This window comes from Miniopterus schreibersii (assembly GCF_964146895.1).
Source record: "Miniopterus schreibersii genome assembly, chromosome: 1".
In the NCBI taxonomy this organism is placed as follows: Eukaryota; Metazoa; Chordata; class Mammalia; order Chiroptera; family Miniopteridae; genus Miniopterus; species Miniopterus schreibersii.
Window position 1 is genome coordinate 160,221,086 of NC_138101.1, and position 18,610 is coordinate 160,239,695.

Sequence of the window (18,610 nt, forward strand, 5' to 3'; positions counted from 1 at the left end):
AAATATAGCATAAGACTGATATGCCAGCTGCGTAGAGGGGGCAAGGTATAGAGGAGCAGGCCCTCTCAGGCTGAGAAGGCAGACATTGGCTAAAGAACAAAGTCCAGAAAGCTCTTTACTGACTGACTACTCTTTGGATTTGTTCAACAGAATAACTTTTTAAGCATCAAGAAAGCATTGTCGATGCAGTCAAATAATTGTGGTAAGATCATATTCATGTAGGGGCAGTTGTTCCCTGATTTTTCTCATGTTAAATGAAATTCGGACAGGCAGACACAATTGCAGCACTAATACAGTCCCAGTCAATAACGGGAAATAAAGACTAACAAAAAAGAAGTCATAAGGCCTGGTGAATGCCTCTGGGAGCAAGGGAGCATTATTATACCACTGAATCCCATGGCTACACTATAGAGCTTAAAAGGCAAAAAGGAGTCACAGTACTACTGATCCTCTGTGGATACCTTGAATTCTATTAATTACCAAAGTAATTAAAAACAATATTAGAATATCCTACCATTCCTCTCTTCTTCCTTTCTTTAATAAAAGCACCTCCTGGAACTGTGTTACTTAAGTGAGAGCTAAGAGGCAGGAAAAGTGCAGGGACTGGGCAATGGTAGTACTAGGATTAGTGCTCTTTCTACCCCAAACCAGAGCAATTATTCTTAATGTGTGGCCATTGCATCAGAATCACTGGGGAAACGTAATTCAAAGCAAACTATGTGCCCCCCAGACCTACTGAGAGACTTGTTGGGGAACACATCCCTAGAGCTTTAAAAAGCCTCCCAGGTGGTTCTTGTGAACACCAAATACTGAGAATCATTACATTAATAGTCATTCTCTCTTCTACTCTCTAAGATGTCAGTCTACGCACTGGGGAATAACAGTGACTGGTCAATTAAGAGAATTCCCTTTATTTCACTTAAGTCCTAGGTGAAAGAGCTCACAAAATAGCACCTCCCTAAAGATCTTTTCTCAAGGTTTTCAGGTTGAGTATACAAAAAAACTTAAACATTATATAAAATTTACAAATCTATTAAAATAGGGTTGGCTGAACAAGCATCATAAGACATGCTCTTTCACTTGAAAAGCAGACTTGTTTGATTTTATAATAAAGAATAAATAAATAAATAATGAAGAAATTATGCTTTAAAGGGAAAATAACCTGAGAAAAGAAAATTACTTCATGGAGGTAAGCACTTCCTTAAAGCTGTAATAATCAAAATACAAGTATTTACTTTTTGAGGAAAAACATATTCAAAAGCCTAGCTACGCCCCCCCCCCAAAAAAAAAAAAAGAAAAAAAAGAAATCATTATAAGGAGACAGTGCTGGAGTACCTGATTGGCAGTGGCACATTTGATTAGATCTGGGACAACTAACTGGCTATGAGACTTGGGGCAAGTTGTTAAACTTCTGAGGGGCATTTCCAACTTCAGTAAATTGGGTTTGATCATATGATCTCTTAGGTTCCTCCTAGCTCTAGAATTCCTTGATTTAGTTGGGCACATTCTTCATAAGAGAGTAACTGTGTGTTCATAACCATAGGCATCAAATATGGCACAATTTAAAGGTTAACTTCCCTACCTGAGGAGACTTAGTGGCATCACCCCTGGGGACTCAGATGCAGGCACTGTTTCTGTGTCAGTGACTGGAGTGGTGGCAGTTGTGGTGTCCTCCAGTGAGCTGCTCATAAAGGAAGTCGTGCTCGAGGCTGATGGGCTAGTGGTAACAGGGGTCTGTGCCTGCTGGGCTTGGTCACTTTCTTCAGCTTGTTGATCGATCTCTGTAAACCAAGACAAAGGTTAAGAAAGTGGTAAGGATTTGTTTTTTTCAAATGTGACATGGGAATGGAAAACTTTTAACCTTTAATTTGGAAAGTTTCTAAATATATTTCTTAAGTATCAATTTCTATAAAAGATTTACAAAAAAAATGTTTTTACGTATATATACTGTATTCACTATTGTACTCATAATTGTAGACTCTACAGACAAAAAAAAAAAAAGTAACAAGCCCTTGTAATTATTCATTTCTTTTTGTTAGGGAAACTTCTCTTAAAAACAAACAAATAAAAAAGTCTCACTTATGTATGTGACATTTGACCAGAGATTCTCTAAAGATATTTGATCATTAAAACTGTGTTTCCCTAGCAATTTTATTTTGATGCCTATCTTTAGTCTTTAAGCAGGTAAAGATGAAGAATATGAAATACAAGAATATGAAAACCTAGACAGAAACTCCATGCTCTGAAAAGGGCAATAGCTCAGAAAACAAACTACTCCTAAAAGTTAAAAAAAAAAAAAAAAGAAAAAGAAAAAAAAAAGCTGCTACCAAGATAGCTAACTCTAATTAAGGTTTGCTAAATGGCCACACACGTTCATAAACATCATGATCGTAACACTCATATCATATGCACCATGCACCTCTCTATGCCTATTCACCATCTAAGCTAAGAAAGGAAGAAGGGGGGGTAAAGAAAAAGGAAAGAAAAGAAGAAGAGGAAGGGAAGAAAAAATAAAAACAATGGAAGTACCATGATGGCCAGCGACTTTGTTTTGGTCATTGCTGACACCCCAGAACCTGGCACAAGAAGAGTACCTGGCACACAGTAGGCATTCAATAACTATTTACTGAATGAATCTTATTTTAATCTTAGAATTCAAATTATCTCCAAAGGTGAGGATAAAAGACAAAACAAGATTTTTTTTACATACAATACAGAATCTATGAAAGCAATACTTTTTTTTGTTTTGTTAATCCTCACTAGAGGATATTTTTTCCATTGATTTTTAGAGAGTGGAAGGAAGGGATGGGAAAGGAGGGGAGAAATATTGATGTGAGAGAGAGACATCAATAGGTCGCCTCCCACAAGCACCCCAACTGGGGCGGTGATCCTGCAACCCAGTTACGTGCTCTTGACTGGGAATTGAACCCAAGACCTCTTGGTCCACCCACCAATCTCCAACTACTCGGCCAAACCGGCTAGCGCTATAAAAATAATACTTTAAAAAAATCCTTTAAAATGCCTCTGAGAAGTTATCAGAATAATATATATTTTGAATCAGATCAATAAACACTTGAGTACCTTTTGTGGCATGAATTAAATTTCAGTTTTACAAAATGTAGTAATAATTATTAAATTCTAATGCTCTATAGATCTAAAATAGAAAATTATAGGTAATTAATATAAAATTAACAGAAAAGAACTATTTACCTTGCAAAGGAAAAATGACGTGAAAATTGCTTTGGCCAAAAAATTTTTTTTTATAAATCATTTACAGAATACATCAGTTCTGACAATTATAATTTCAACAGCACAAAAGGAAAAAAAAAAAAATCAGATAACATACCTTGCTTAATTTTGCCCCCAAACTGGTCTTCCAAAAGCCCACTGACCACTAATTTATAGATCATGGCTTGAGCTCGTTCCAGATCAGCTAATCCCAAAGCTCTCTTTATGGGCGACCGCATGACTGCTCGCTTCACCATGTGTCGCATCAAGAACTGCAGGGCTGCACGCATCTCCACGTCTTCGTGAACAACTGGAGAGCTCGCACAGTCTGAGTTGTGGCCATTTTCAGCCAGAACTTTTGGTATCAGCAACAGCTCAGCATATTTACTACAGCCAAGAAGAGCACTAAGTGATTTCATAGCACCGAGGTAGAGATAGGACAGCTGGACTGCTCTGATTTCTGATTGGGGTATGTCATGGTTTTTGGACATGTGTTCATGATTTTTTCTCTTTCCTTCTGTTATTTGGTGTTGGGATTCCACACCTGGAAGGGTTGGATCTAAAGAAAATGAAGCTATTTCACTTTCTGATTTGGAGCTTGTGGTACCCTGACTCTTGACATCGTCAGATGTTAGGCCTGTTCGCATATCTAAAGCAGATTCACTCTCAGTTTTCTGCTCAATGTCCCCTTTCTCTTCAGACTCATGTCGGTGTTTCTTTTCATGTCGCTTGGTGCTCTGTTTGCCCATGTCTTCATGAATACCAGTCAGATACGTAAGGTCCAGCAGCACAGAAGCCGTCAGGCCTCGGAATCGCGCCACGTCAAAAGGCAGTGGTTCACAGGGTTCCAGATTATACAATGGAGTATCACTAGGCGACCAAAAAGTTGGGAAGCTTTAATAAAGATCAAAATGACACAGGAAGAAGCAAGTGAGGGATAGACAGGAGGAAGGTACAGAATATAATGTAGACAAAATAAGATGCACCATGTACCCAGTACAGAGAATAATTTACACAAGCTACAGAAGACATTACAGAGAGAAAAATTAGTCTATTATGAGAAAATGGGGAGAGGTGATGATAAATGCAAAAGCAATGAGATGTGCATGTGCTTTCAAATAAGAATATTCATTATAACATAATTAAACCAGAAATTAGCAAAATTTCTGTGAGCCAAATAGTAAATACAGGGTGAGCAAAAGTAGGTTTACAATTGTGAGTATGTGAAACAGTTTATATTCTTGCATTATTATTTATTCTTGTATTATATATTTTTCCATACAAACAACTGTAAACCTACTTTTGCCCACCTCGTATTTTAGACCTTGGAGGCCACACAGTCTCTGTTGCAACCTTTCAACCCCAACATATTGTGAAAGTAGCCAAAGATACACCTAAATAAAAGGGTGTGGCTGTGTAACTTTATTTACAAAAACAGGAGGTGGATCAGATGTTCTCTGACAATTCCTGATCTAAGCTATTTGGAAAGTCTGTATAATAAATCTACTTATTATGTAGGTAATGGCCATTTAAAATCTATTCCAGAAAAGACATCATTTCATTAAAAAATTTACTTTGTAATATTCAATTAATGCTTCCAATTTAGAGTTTAAGCAAAAATATAATGACATATTTCCTGATATTTGGCAAGAATTTCCTGAAGTTTAAAAACCTTGTAATTGCCCAGCTGGGCGTGGCTCAGAGGTTGAGCCTCGACCTAGGATCCAGGCGATCTGGGTTCGATTCTCGGTCAGGGCACATGCCCACATTGCAGGCTCAATCCCCAGTCGAGGGCGTGTAGGGGGCAGCCGACCAATGACTCTCTCATCATTGATGTTTCTATCTTTCTCTCCTCCTCTCCTTTACTCTCTCTGAAATCAATAAAGATATATTTTTTTAAAAAATCTTGTGCCCGGCAGGGCGTGGCTCAGCGGTTGAGCATTGACCTAGGATCCAGGTGATCAGGGTTCGATTCCCGGTCAGGGCACGTGCCTGGGTTGTGGGCTCGATCAATGACTCTCTCATTGATGTTTCTATCTCTCTCTCCCCCTCTCCTTTCCTCTCTGAGATCAATAAAGATATATTTAAAAAAAAAAAAAAAATCTTGTAATTATACAAAATGCAATAGAAAGCTTTAGCAAGTATAAAAAGTTCGGTGGGATACATTTCTTATATTAACCTAAGTCTTGGTTCCAACTAAACCTTCCTAATCTTATTGTCCCTTTGCCTTATTTTTCTTTATTTTGCTATATTGTATCCATATTAATAAAGCTTCATAAATCCTTTCTGAAACAAGGCAAAGAATAAAAGAAAAAGTAGATATTTTTACATAACACTGTAAAATTTTCATTGGTTTCTTAGCTTAGTGGAGTGGAGGGAGGTAGAGTCCATTAACTCCTGAAATTGTGTGTAAACGTTATACATGTGTATTTTTCGGCTGAGAGGGTCTATAGCTACTGTTAGACTCTAAAACAGTACTGGTATCAAAAATACTTAGGAAGCACTATTTCAGATATTGTCCCATGTCATATTAACACTATAAAGGAATCACTTTAAGCAGTATAATGAAGTTATATAATATCAATTAATCCCTGTTTTCAAATGATACAATTATGTATAGTCATTAGATGAGTGAGTCCCTTTACTAATGGAGATACTTGACATTTTTAAACATATGACGTTTCTATTTCACATAAATCCTATCTGACTGCAAAACACATCTAAGTGCTTTTAAGTACATGTACAGTTTGTGTCGAATAATGTAATTTTTGTATTTATCAAAAATGTTGCACACACACTGAGAAGATAGAAATGTGTGCTTTAAAAAAAAAAAAAAAAGAAAAGAAAAAAATACTTAAAATCACAGATAATCCAAACCCTAATTTTAGTCACCAAAAATGTTCCTGTCATACATTCAAAGCCCTCTAACACAAAATGTTATTGACAGATCTTCTGGCTGGCTTTTTTCTATCCCAATGAGTAATGGAAATGATCAGAAAGCAGGAAGCCAAAAGAAAAACAGAAAGAAGGATCCAGTTAAACATAAACTAGTGAGCTTACCATTTCTTCACAAAACAAAACAAAAACTATAAACTTTACAAACCACTAGTATTCCAAGGAACACAGATTTGGGAAATATTCCTTTATGAAATCACAGTACTTATACCCAATTGTATGAAAAACAGTATTTTAAAAAGTTAAATGGCAGCTCATCTAAAACACATAATTACTCCCTGCCCATAGGCAACGGCCCCCGTCACCATTAAATACTCATTTGCTATAAGTATAACTCAACAGATCATACCTGATAGTAATTTCTGCTTCATCCCATTGGACCTTGGCAGATGTGCTGCCCTCTTTGACCACTCCCAGCAGTGTGGCATGGCGCCCAGTTTGCTTGTGAACACACCGACCTCCAACTCTAAGACCAGCATCAACTCCACCTATCACTGCCAGCACAGGCCACACCTCTATGCAAAGGGTCCTCAGCTGCAGCTCTGAGAGGTCAGCAAGGCCATGTCTATTATGTTTACCTTTCTCTTCCTCCTTGCTCTCCTTTTCCTCTCTCATTTCATTTTCCTCTCGGCTTTGAACCGAGCGGCTTTTCTTTAGCTTCTGACCTGACTCTTTAATACATATCTTAATTTTGTGCAGCCTTTCCATCATTTTTTTGTTAATGCAGTAAGTCCAACGGTCTGTTCGGTGAAGGATTCGGATAAGCTGAATAGTGGCCTCTGCCAGCACTGCTGCTACGGGACTACAAATGGGGTCTCCTGGAAGTAAGTCTCGTGGTGTGCCACGCATCTGCATATCACAGATTTTCACCTGTAAAAAAAAGAGTGGCAAATGGGTAATACTACTAGTTCTCCCAAATTATTAGTCACTATAAATTCTGGCACATGTAGTCCCACATTGAACTAGTTTTGGCTGCCTAATAAACCGTATTACACCACTGGCTCCAATAAGGAGTAAATGTTGCAGATATCTACTAAAGTTAGTAACAGTATGATTCTCTGAAGTAAGCTGCCTAGTCATTTAAACTTCCTGAAGCCTGTGAGTATCAGAGCTGTTGTGGCCACATGAAAGATGGATACAGACCAAGGTATATGTGACTAATTCAATTTAGTAAAAAAAAAAAAAGCCTTGAGGATCTATTATTCTCTCTCATCTTCAAGACTCCAGAATAATACTGAGTCCTGGAACCATCTTATATTGTTCAAGGGGCAGAAAGATAAAATCATAAATCTAGTTCATTGGGATAGTCCCAATCTGAACACACAATTCAAGTAAGACATAAAAAGGTTAAAAGAAGAGCAAGACTTGGGTTCAAATCATAACTCTGCACAATCTTAGAAAATTATTTAATCTCACTAAACCTCACCTTTTTCATCTGAAAAAAAATGGCGCTAGTAATAGTATCTAGTAGGTTATTTTAATAGTAATAGTAGGTTATTTTAAAGATTAAATGAGACTATGCACATAAATGCTTATTACTACAGTGCCAGACACACAGTAAGTGATCAAAAAATGTCAATGTCAATGGTTAGCCTGAAATTATAACTTTTGAAAATGTAAAAAATATATTTATAAGCATAGAATAAAAAATAACTTTCATGACTAGGATTTACCAAGTCCAACACTTCCATTATAGAAATATTATATATTAGACAGTGTGAAAACTTCCTACTGAAGAATAACTAGAAATTCTGAAGATCAGACCTAGGCTACACAACATCCTCAAGCAAAAGGATGGGGTGGAAAACAAATCTACCCATCAGCATAGGGAGACCACAGAGAAGTTTCTCTCTGCTTGGGTTTTAGATGAGGAGAAAAAGTAGTTTATAGTGGGAGGGTATCTCTTTAATACAGTCCTCCTAAAGGTTTAGGGATTGAATTTACAGCAACTACAAGATCTGAGAACCTCCTCGGCTGAATAAATGAAAGGCAGCTTTCCCCATCACAATTAGAACTTCCATTATTCAACTAATAATATCTGATTACATTTAAGATTATTTCTATATTTCTCTCTCACATTCATAATTGCCAATGAACCATATTATCCCTAAACTATTTCCTATAGTTCTTATAATTGCACATATGCTTAAAAGTTGACTCACTCTTTTCACATTGCCAGAATATCAAATAGTGCCTTAATAAAAAGTGAAAGCAATTTCTAAAAATAATCTAACCTTCTTCTAGAAGAGTAAATTACCTGAGCAGGTACTTTTAATGGTAGAAATAATTTATATTTATAAGCTCTACCTGATGTTAATAAGTATCAATAAAAAATGAACAAATATTCTTTATGCTTTAGACAAGAGGTTTCATTACCTTTTCCCCTGGGTTGCTACTATAGAACATTACGCATGGGTACAACTCTGCTGCATCCACATCTTCAAAAGCTAATTTTGGTTCCTATAGTGTGGCACAGATGATGAAAAGGAAACAAAAAAATATTTTAAAAAATTGATAATATCCAATCACATTAAGATTCAAAGCTCTTAGGAGACAGAACAAAGTTACTACAGCCAAATCTCAATTAACCTTGCTAACCAAGGAAATTCCACATATAATAAATGATGCTAATTAGTTCATCTGTTTTAACAATCTTACTGTAATTTTACTATCTTTCTGTTGTTGATTTGGAGCTAACAAATACTAAAAGAACTGAAAAAAAGCAGAGAATGAATAATCTATAAATTGAATAACTAGCACTTGAATAACTGACTTGAGTGTAAATAAAAACAAGAAGACATGCAATGCTTGTGAATGAGTTTCAGTACCTCTCCATTTTTCCCAAAGGAAATGGTCCTGGCTTCCATATCTAACACACAGGTAATGAAATCTCCTTGAGTAAAGCTGGACAATGTCAGCGTCTGTTCTCCATTGTGATAGAGGTTACCACTGTAGGCCCGATAGAGCCACATATCCGAGGTAGTACGGTGGTTAAAGTCATGTACTGGCCAACGAGAAACTCCAACGCACGTGCCTTCATTACCTCTGTTTTCCTTCACAATGTAAAACTAAAATGAAAACAGTAACATTCACTAAGATTCAAAAACCTATTCATATACTACTATTAACTGCATAAACCCAATATTGAGGAATATGTTTATAAATAATATTTATTCATTTATGGAAACCTAAGTTTATTTTTAGCCCGTGAAAATAATATATAAATGAAATAAATTTCATCATTTTGTAAAGATTTTTCAACAAATTTAATTTTTACCTTGTAGAACATTTAGTCTTTATTTTATTAAAAAATGTTTTTCAATTACAGTTGACATTCTATTGAATGTTAATATTTGATATTAGTTTCAGATATACAGCATAGTGGTTAGACATTTACATAACTTGCAAGGTGATCCCTCCAATAAGTCTACTACCCACCTAATACGATACACAGTTATTAGAATATTCCCTATGCTTGAGTACTTATTTTTTTTTTTTAATCCTCACCCAAGGATATTTTTTCCATTGCTTTTCAGAGAGAGAAGAAGGGAGAGAGAAAAAGAGAGGGGGGGAGAAACACTGATGTAAGAGAGACACACTGATTGGTTGCCTCCCATACACACCCCGACCAGGGCCAGGGGTCGAGCCTGCAACCAAGGTACGTGCCCTTGGCCAGAATCGAACCTGGGACCCTTCAGTCTGCAGGTTGCCGCTCTTACCACTGAGCCAAACCGGCTAGGGCTTGAGTACTCATTTTATTTATTTTTTATTTTTTTAAAAATATATCTTTATTGATTTCAGAGAGAGGAAAGGAGATAGAGAGAGAGATATCGAAACATCAATGATGAGAGTCATTGATCGGCTGCAGCCCGCAACCCGGGCATGTGCCCTGACCCGGGAATCGAACCCTGATCGCCTGGATCCTAGGTCGACGCTCAACCGCTGAGCCATGCCCAGCCGGGCTTGAATACTCATTTTAAATAAGCAATTTTAGCTTACATCTTAATTATGAAGCTGAAGAAATACATCTAGACCAGAAAATTATTAATGGGAAGCTTCAATTCTTTACATACAAATCTATCAACTCTCTTGTGTATACTTCGGTGCAGAAAAGTTAATATAGCATGTCTGAGACTGCTATCTTTAAAAAGGCATGCTTATAACACTGGTCCTTGGCTAGTACCTGGGAATTCAACTGGTAAAGAGTTTCCTACATTGATACAAAACTTTCCCGAAGTGATATATAGGTGGCTCACCAGAATGTTTGAACAAGCAATGAGGTTTATGGGGATATCTGCTTTCTTTCTGGGAGTCTGGAATTATGGTACATGCCAGGCAGAGTGTACGTTCATGACTAGCCCCCAGTAGAAATTTTGGGTGTTGTTTCTAATGGGCTTCCCTAAAATGTCACACATGTTGCTGCATTTTGTTGCTGGGGAAAGAGTGTGCTCCATGTGACCTCTCATGGGAGGGAGAGAGAACATAAGAAAGCTTGCACATGGATTTCTCCAGACTCTGCCTGTCTCTTTTTCCCTTATTATCCAGCTACGTGTCCTTATTTATTATAATAAACCTTAGATATAAGTACAACTACATGTCGAGTCCTGTAAGTCTTTCTAACAAATGTTTGAATATAGGGGTGATTTTGGGGAACCCCAACACAGTGGTGGCAACCATGAGATTCACTACAACTCAATAAAATACAGTTATAGCATTACCTGGGGAAAAGAGAGAAGTGAGGAAAGACAAAACTCTGGTGTCTGATGGCTATGGAGTTACACATGTTATGAAACAGCAGGTGAGTTGCTATCTGTTGTGAGAGGTAAAAGTTACCTATGGAATTTAAAAATAACAGATCCAGCTAAAAAATATGCCTTCAGGTTGGAAAATCATCAGCTTCTAAGGGCTGGCTTGTTGGATCTCCTGGATGCTTCTGGCCTTGCTAGCTAAAGTGAGAAAAAGAGAAGCCAAAGGAAAAGTTGTTGTTCTTTCCTCTATGCAGGAAAAGAAAGGACCCAAACATTCCCAACAAATGGAATTTAGATGGGCCAAAAAATAAACGTTAGCTTGAAACTGCTCTTTCCTCCAGGTGGCAGGAGAAAGAGTTCAAAAATCCATGAAGGTGAATTTTGGGTAAACCAAAAATATGAGAAATGAGTGCTGCTCTTTCCTCCAAAAGAGCAGGGAAAGGGTATTAAATCAGTTTCCAGGGCTAGAGCAAAGCACTGAAAAGACTAGAGAAAGAAAAAGAAAAGAGAAACATTCCAACTATTTTCTTTAGCTTAGATACTACCGCTTCTGTAGCAGTGCCTCTTGTCTAATCAATTAACCATGGAAAGGCTAAATTTACTGCTAGGGGTTTGAGTAAACTTGGGATCTGAAGGGGGGGAAACTAAAATTTAAAAAACAGCTGTGTTTTATGGCTACTGCATCTGGATGTATGATAAAAAACAATGTAAAATGTTATATGCTTGTAACTTCATAAATGCTACGAGATCATCCTGACCAGCGAAAGCTGCAAAAACATGTTAGTGGGCCACAACTACCCTGTTTTTTGCCACCAGTGGGTAGACTGAAATTTAAACTCTTTATGTATTGGAAATAAAACAAGTGCCCATAACTGATGATTTTTTGCTATGGTTTTTGCCTATTGGAGCTTCTGGAAAAAGGGAGACAAAATAAAAAGAGTAGCAATCTTCAGAATGAGACATAGACATACTTTTAAAGTTGTAAAAAGGTTTTTGTTTTGTTTTCCTTTTAGAAAAAGACCTTTATTCAAACTGTAGTTCACTGAAGAACATCCTTGTGTACTTGATTTTCAAGTGAAGCATATAGTTAGAAATTTGATAAGTAGAAAACCACTTGTGTGACTCTTTTTTTTTTTTTTTTTTTAATTTCAATAATAGAAAGTTTTTAGTTGCCAATGAGTTCTTGTAAAATTAGATGTCTGACCTTTGGAGGCTGATGATTTTCCAGCCTGAAGTGGCTATTTTTTGAGTGGGTAAATTTGGATTCTCAGACTGAAAAGGCTTAAAAGGGGCTTAGGAAAGCCTTGCTTCTCACTTTGTCTTAAAACACAGCTGTATGATCCTACAGCATCTAGGCTTTCTTGCTGCCAAAAAAGTTGCTAGCTTTTTAGAATCCTGAATTCACAGATTCTAATTGCCTGGACCTGACTCTAACTTAAAGCCTCATACTGTCAGCTATGGGCTGTTTCAACCCAACATGAACAATGCTCAACTAAAGGAACCGGCCCAATGAACAAAACTCAAGCTCTGGAAGTATTGCAGATTTAGGACTCCTCTGTGGTGTTATAAACTATGAAAACACCATGGATTCTGGGTCTCTTGCAAATGCCGCTGGGAAAGGGCTTGTTCTTAGATTTTTGACATAGAAAATGATTACCTTCCTAACTTGTGAATCTTACCGAAAGCCGAAAGTTGGAGGAGGGCATACCACAGGGACTATGACCCTTCCGACCACTCTTAACAAATCAGACTCTTCACCTCTTTTTGGGAATATCCCACTCCTATTGACTTATTATGTTCAGCTTTTTGGTTTAGCTGCAGCTTGCAACGAAAGACCAATAGCTTGTCTCTACATGTCTCACCTTTCTTCTGATATACATGCCTTAGTAGATGAAGCTCTCTCTGGAAAGAGATTCATCTTTTCTTAGGTTGCTCACTGGATAAATGATTATGATAAAAGGAGGTAGAAAGTTTGGTAAATCTATTTTGAAACATTTTAAAATTCTTTAATTTTTATAATAATAATAATTTTTTTTAATTGATTTTAGAGAGGGAGGAAGGAAGAGAGAGGTGGGAAGGAAGGGGGGAAGAAAGAGAGAAACATCAATTGGTTGCCTTCTATACACGCCGGTATATCCTTCATTCAGTTTCTATTTATATTAACATACTACACAACGATAGGATATTTACATATAATGATTTTTGAAAAGTAATTCCATATATTTTTTTTCAAAAGAACCTGGAAAAAAGACTAAAAGACAAAAATGCTAAAAACTACTTAGAATTCTACATACCTTCCACTGATAGCAACCAGAGGTTACTCCAGTTGATGCCAATCCATATCCTTTTCCTCCACTGCCATGAGTTAAAATCTGCCCATTTTCCACTAGGCAACACTGGGCCTTCTCTGGGTCAAAGGATACTTCTTGTATAGGGAGATTCTCATCTTCTTCCTCCAACTCTCCCTGCTTCTACCAGAAAGGAAGCTGGGTCAGTATTTTGGAGTAACCGAGATCTCAGATAATATATATTCTAAAACTGCTTGGTTTCAGCCTACAAACATTAAGTATCTACTACATACCAGTTATTGTGCAGGCAATAAAAATACAATGATAAATACAGCACGGTCCCTGTCCATAAAGAACTTACAGTACAATTAGGGAACAGAAGCAAATAAATGAGACCAATATTGTAGTCCTGAGAGAATAATAGAAGTTACATAACAGATATAGCAGCAACATAAAAGTTTAAGTATATAACCATGCTTGGAAAGGATAAGGTAAGCATTCAAAAGAGAATGACTTCTAAGCTGAGTCCTGAATGATGAGAAAGCATTTAGCAGATGGTCAAAGGAGAGAAAGGCATTTACGGCAGTATGTAGAGCATGTATCAAGGCATGAAGGTGCAAGAGAATTCACTGATTTAAAGTAATTGCAAGCAATGTGGAAGTTCTAAAGAATGAGATTGGAAGAAAAGGAGCCTAGAAAGAGAAAAAGAAACAAAACCATAAAAGGCCTTGAATGCTATTTTAAGTTTAAATTTTACTCCAAAGATAATAGGGAGTGCCTACACAGAATGGTTTCTATAGTAGATCGCTGATCAGATCTGTTTTTAAAACACTGTTTTACAAGGAGTGTACAGGATGAAGGCAGAGAGGCCAATCAAGAAACTACTACAAGAGTTCAGATAAGAAATATTGAGAACTTGAAATCATTCATTCATTCAATGAATATTTATTAAGCATCTATTACATGCTAGGTACTACCAGGTCCTACATATTCAGCAGTATATTAAATAGATAAGGTATCTGTTCTTACAGAACTTAAATTTTGAAAGAAACAGAAAACATATAAACAAAAAATATCAGGTAATAAGTGCTATATTAAAATTAAAACAGGTGATGTAACAAGGAATGTGTGGCAACTAACTCTAGATTGAGGAGCAGGAAAGGACTCTCTGAAGAAGTGATAACTGCAACATGAATAAGACAACATTGGTCTTTGAGAAACGTATTTGAGGAAAGTACTAGGTAGAGAGAATAGCAAGTGCAAAGCCCAAAGGAAAAAAACAAGCTTATTATGCTCAAGAACAGGAAGAAGGCAAGGTGTTCTCCCTAGCATAAGGAGAAAACAAGGAGCTCTAGATTAGGTCCCAAGAATGATGAAACCATTGGAGAGCTTTAAACAGGGACCAAGGAGCTCTGATTTATAATTTTAAAAGATCACTCTGGATCCTGTGTAGAAAATGGACTATAGAGAGTTAACAATGTCAGCAGAAAGACCAGTTAAGGAGGCTATTGCATAGACCAGGCCAGTTGACGACAGTGCCTTGGAATAGGGTCATGGCAGAGGAATGGGGACGTGGGCAAATTCAAGTTATGTTTTACAGAGGAGTCGATGGGACTCGGAGATTGTATGAATGAAGAAAATGGGAGGGGGGACAGAAAAGAGAGGGATCAAAGATGACTTCTAGGTTTTTTGGTAGAGGTACTAAGTAGAAAAATGGGAAAGCCTAATGAAGAAACAGGGTATGACAGAACTAAGGATACTATTACATGTGAGACGCCTCTTAGGCTATCATTCAAGTCTGGAATTCAAGAAAAATCTCAAAACTGGAATTAAAAATTTGGGAATCAATGGTATATGGGTGTGAAAAGGGTTTTGTTGGGTATGGGAAAGGAAATGAAGGTGACAATTGAGAAAAGGAAGGGTTCTTGGGACTAAACCTTGAGATATTCTAACACTTAGGTTAAACAGAAGAAGAACCAATAGAGAGAGTAAGAAAAGGCCATGGTACTGAGGCAGAAGGAAAACCAGAAAAAGTGTGAAGTCAAGAAAACCAAAAGAAAATTAAGGTAGCTAGATGGACAGATTCAAGCTACTTAGGGGGTAAAATCAATGAGGCCTAGTGACTACATGGATGGAGACATTAGGAGAGTTAAGAGTTCCCAGGAATTCAGGTCTGGAAAGCCAGATAAATGGTGGTGCCAGGAAGAAAGGGGGAAAGGTTTGAGGAGGAGACACCTGGGCTAGCATTTCCATTTGGAAGGCAATGCATGTAGGTAGGTGTGACTGAGACTGCTGGAAAAGCTAAGGACAGAACCCTGAGGAACATCAGAGTTTGGGATGAAGGCAAGGAGAAAGTGGCAGCAAAGAAGAGATGCCCCCAGAAGGAATCAAGAATTGGCAGAGGATATATGAAGATCTAGGAGAAGGTAGTGTTCTGAAAACTATAAAAGGCTAGAGTTTCAAAAGGTCAAGTAAGGCCTGGACAAAAATGTCTATAATGTATTTAGCACTTAACACTTACCTTTGTCATTTAATGTCCATGCTTTGATGGAAGATAGGGTTGAAGGAATAATGAGAAGCAAGGAAATGACTGTAACATGTGTAAGATTACTCTTCTGAGAAGCTTAGCAATGAAAGACAATAGAGAAGATAGGAAGGCTTCCTGAATATAAAAAGGACTTGAGAGGGTGGGAAGAGAGGTGTTTATAAAATGAGGGGAAGGAAGCAGTGGAGAGAGAGACTGAGTGTAGAGAGGAAATGGAATAACTGATAGGACAAGGTCCCTCAAAGGAGAAGGAATCCAGAGACAGGACATTAACTTGTGCTGTCTAAAAATATCTTTTTGGAGAAATTGATTACCTGTAATTTTATTTCTTGTTCTTTTTCCTTTATCTGAATAGCATGTTTGGCCTGAGCAATGGGTGTCTCCCACATACAATCCGAGAGAAGGGAAAATAAGCGTTCAACAACCTATTTAATGAAGGGTAAAGAATAATAAAATTTGTAAAGGGTAATCCTAAATTTAGAAAAGATAAAATCATCCAACTGTAATACTAAGTCTCATGTGACATTTGATTATATCGATGTCCTACAGTTACTTTGGGTAGTTGTAAGTTAAATATCTTTTTTTTTAAGAAAGATCATTAACTCACTAGAAAGTAGGTTCCATTGCCCTCATATTGCCTCACTATGTAGATCTCTGAATAGACCATGCAACCTCACACATTTCTCTGTAGATGCCCAAACCTAGTGAGAAATTTCACAGATTTTCCTTTCCTTCTGACCTTGCATGTATTCACTCTCCCCTCCTTCTTACACCCCATTATTTAATTTCTCTTTCTCCTTGCTTGGAGATGAAATTATTAGGAAAGGAATCTCAGGAGTGGAAGTTTTGCTACTGAATAAATGACACATTTACAACGGAAGAAACTATAAGTTTAGATTTTGGTTGAATCATGTGGATGTCAAAAACATTTTCTAACAACTTTAAAAATAGAAACCTGGGCCATTTGATCGTCTTCTACACCAGATTCACAAGCTGGTAGCACAGCCTCAAGGACGTGAAGGGCAAGGAGCCTCGTTCTTAAGTTACCAACTAGAGGAATACCTGGGGGAGGAAAGACATTTTTTTATTATCAATGTAACTTAAATTCAAAGTTTAAATGAGCTTCTTGGAAAAAAAAAATCAAGGCTGCTAAGCATTTATGGGTGGAATGGACTTCACCTCAATCTATAATCACAATAATTCTGGACTCATCCCATCCCCATTCAAGGTATATGAATATTCATGTTTACAGTTCAGTTTTTATGTATATATAAAGGGAACAGCACTATAATAACTACCTGTACCACGTTACTGTGCTATAGATTTCATATACATTAACTCTATTGATCCTCACAAACCATACAGTATTATATCCTGATTTTACTGAGGCTCAGAAAAGTTAAGTAACTTCACCAAAGCCACAGAGCTCAGTAGAGGCAAAGGTAGAATTTTAAACAGGTCTGTTATCTCTAAAGCTAAGGTTTATTCATACCCTTTCATTGCTTCTTCTCTGTCCACCATGCCCTGACTGCCTCAGAGAGAGTGTTAGGATTAATGGGAATAAGCAGTTTATACTTACTTATACTTTTCTAAAGTAAGCAAAGCACAGAAATTATATCATGATAAGAGAGAATGGACAAATTCAGATTTGTATTCTGATAATCCAAGAAGTGAGGTCAAAATCTGTGCCAAATTATCATATGAAACAGGATATTTTCTGCTTATTTTTATTACATTAATCTGAACAAGCAGGGCCAAGTCCTCAATTCAATCCATGATCTTCTGTAGGGCTACTATTATTAATTTCTATCAATTTTTTTCTCCTAAAATTAGTTTTCTTTTCATCAAATAACTACTCAGTAAACAAGAAAAAAAAGTCTTGAAATCAAGGTCAAGTATCCAATGTTGTTAAAGCCTTACATTATCTGAATAAAACACATGTGATAAATAAAAATACTCTAAAGCAAGACAAAGGTAATAAATATACCTGAAGAACACTTCTGAGATGCTATATTCAGAAGCACCTCTGTCCACTTTGGAGAAGCCATTTTCGACTGAATTGCTTTTGAAGATACAACTCTGCGAAGAAAAACTAAAAAATCTCCCAGATGCAGTTCGGCTGCGTGTTGTTTCCTAAGAGCAGCTGAAGAGTGAAGACAAGTTTACATTACAACCAAAAGCCAACAAACAGGAAATAGCCTTATATCAAATAACTTACATTTAGAGTGCAGTAAGCAGCAACCTAAATTTAAAATCTAGGTTGTCTGCTGCTGAAGTTTAAAAATTTAAAGAACAGAATGAGGAAAAGACAGAAAATAAAGCCAAACTTGCCCAGCCGGGCGTGGCTCAGCGGTTGAACATTGACCTAGGATCCAGGAGATCAGGGTTTGATTCCCGGTCAGGGCACATGCCCAGGTTGCGGGCTAGGCAGCCAATCCATGACTCTCTCATCATTGATGTTTCTATCTCTCTCCCCCTCCTTTCCTCTCCCTGAAATTAATAAAGATATGTTTTAAAAAAAGAAAAAGAAAAAGCCAAACTTAAAACATCTTTTATATCTGTGTACAACAGTGTGTTGCTAGAATAAAGTATGTGTACTTGGTTTGTATATATTTTTTAATGCTATTCTAAAAAAAAAAAAAAAAAAAAAATAGTTCTCTACCCAAGTTTAGAGTTCTACTGGATAGAATTTGAGGGAGGTGTATAAAAATTGTGTATATATGTGTATCTGACTAGTGAGAGAGTTCATAAATTTAATCACATTTTCAAAAGTTCATGATCCCCCCCATTCTGCCCCACCAATCAAAGAATCACATTCTAAAAAAAACTTTTTTCAGATTCTACAA

The 18,610-nt window shown here is 36.9% G+C and overlaps 1 protein-coding gene across 1 annotated transcript in view; it reads right to left on the reverse strand.

Moving 5' to 3' along the window:
* HERC1 (HECT and RLD domain containing E3 ubiquitin protein ligase family member 1) overlaps positions 1-18,610 on the reverse strand; it is a 166,598-nt gene that overhangs the window by 50,224 nt on the left and 97,764 nt on the right. The window contains exons 31-39 of the mRNA XM_081157121.1: positions 17,752-17,907; positions 16,720-16,826; positions 16,079-16,189; positions 13,226-13,402; positions 9,012-9,251; positions 8,560-8,643; positions 6,533-7,053; positions 3,347-4,122; positions 1,583-1,781 (exon numbers count right to left, since the gene is read on the reverse strand). Coding sequence (XP_081013247.1) covers positions 1,583-1,781; positions 3,347-4,122; positions 6,533-7,053; positions 8,560-8,643; positions 9,012-9,251; positions 13,226-13,402; positions 16,079-16,189; positions 16,720-16,826; positions 17,752-17,907 — 2,371 coding nt within the window. The remainder of the gene's footprint in view (positions 1-1,582; positions 1,782-3,346; positions 4,123-6,532; positions 7,054-8,559; positions 8,644-9,011; positions 9,252-13,225; positions 13,403-16,078; positions 16,190-16,719; positions 16,827-17,751; positions 17,908-18,610) is intronic.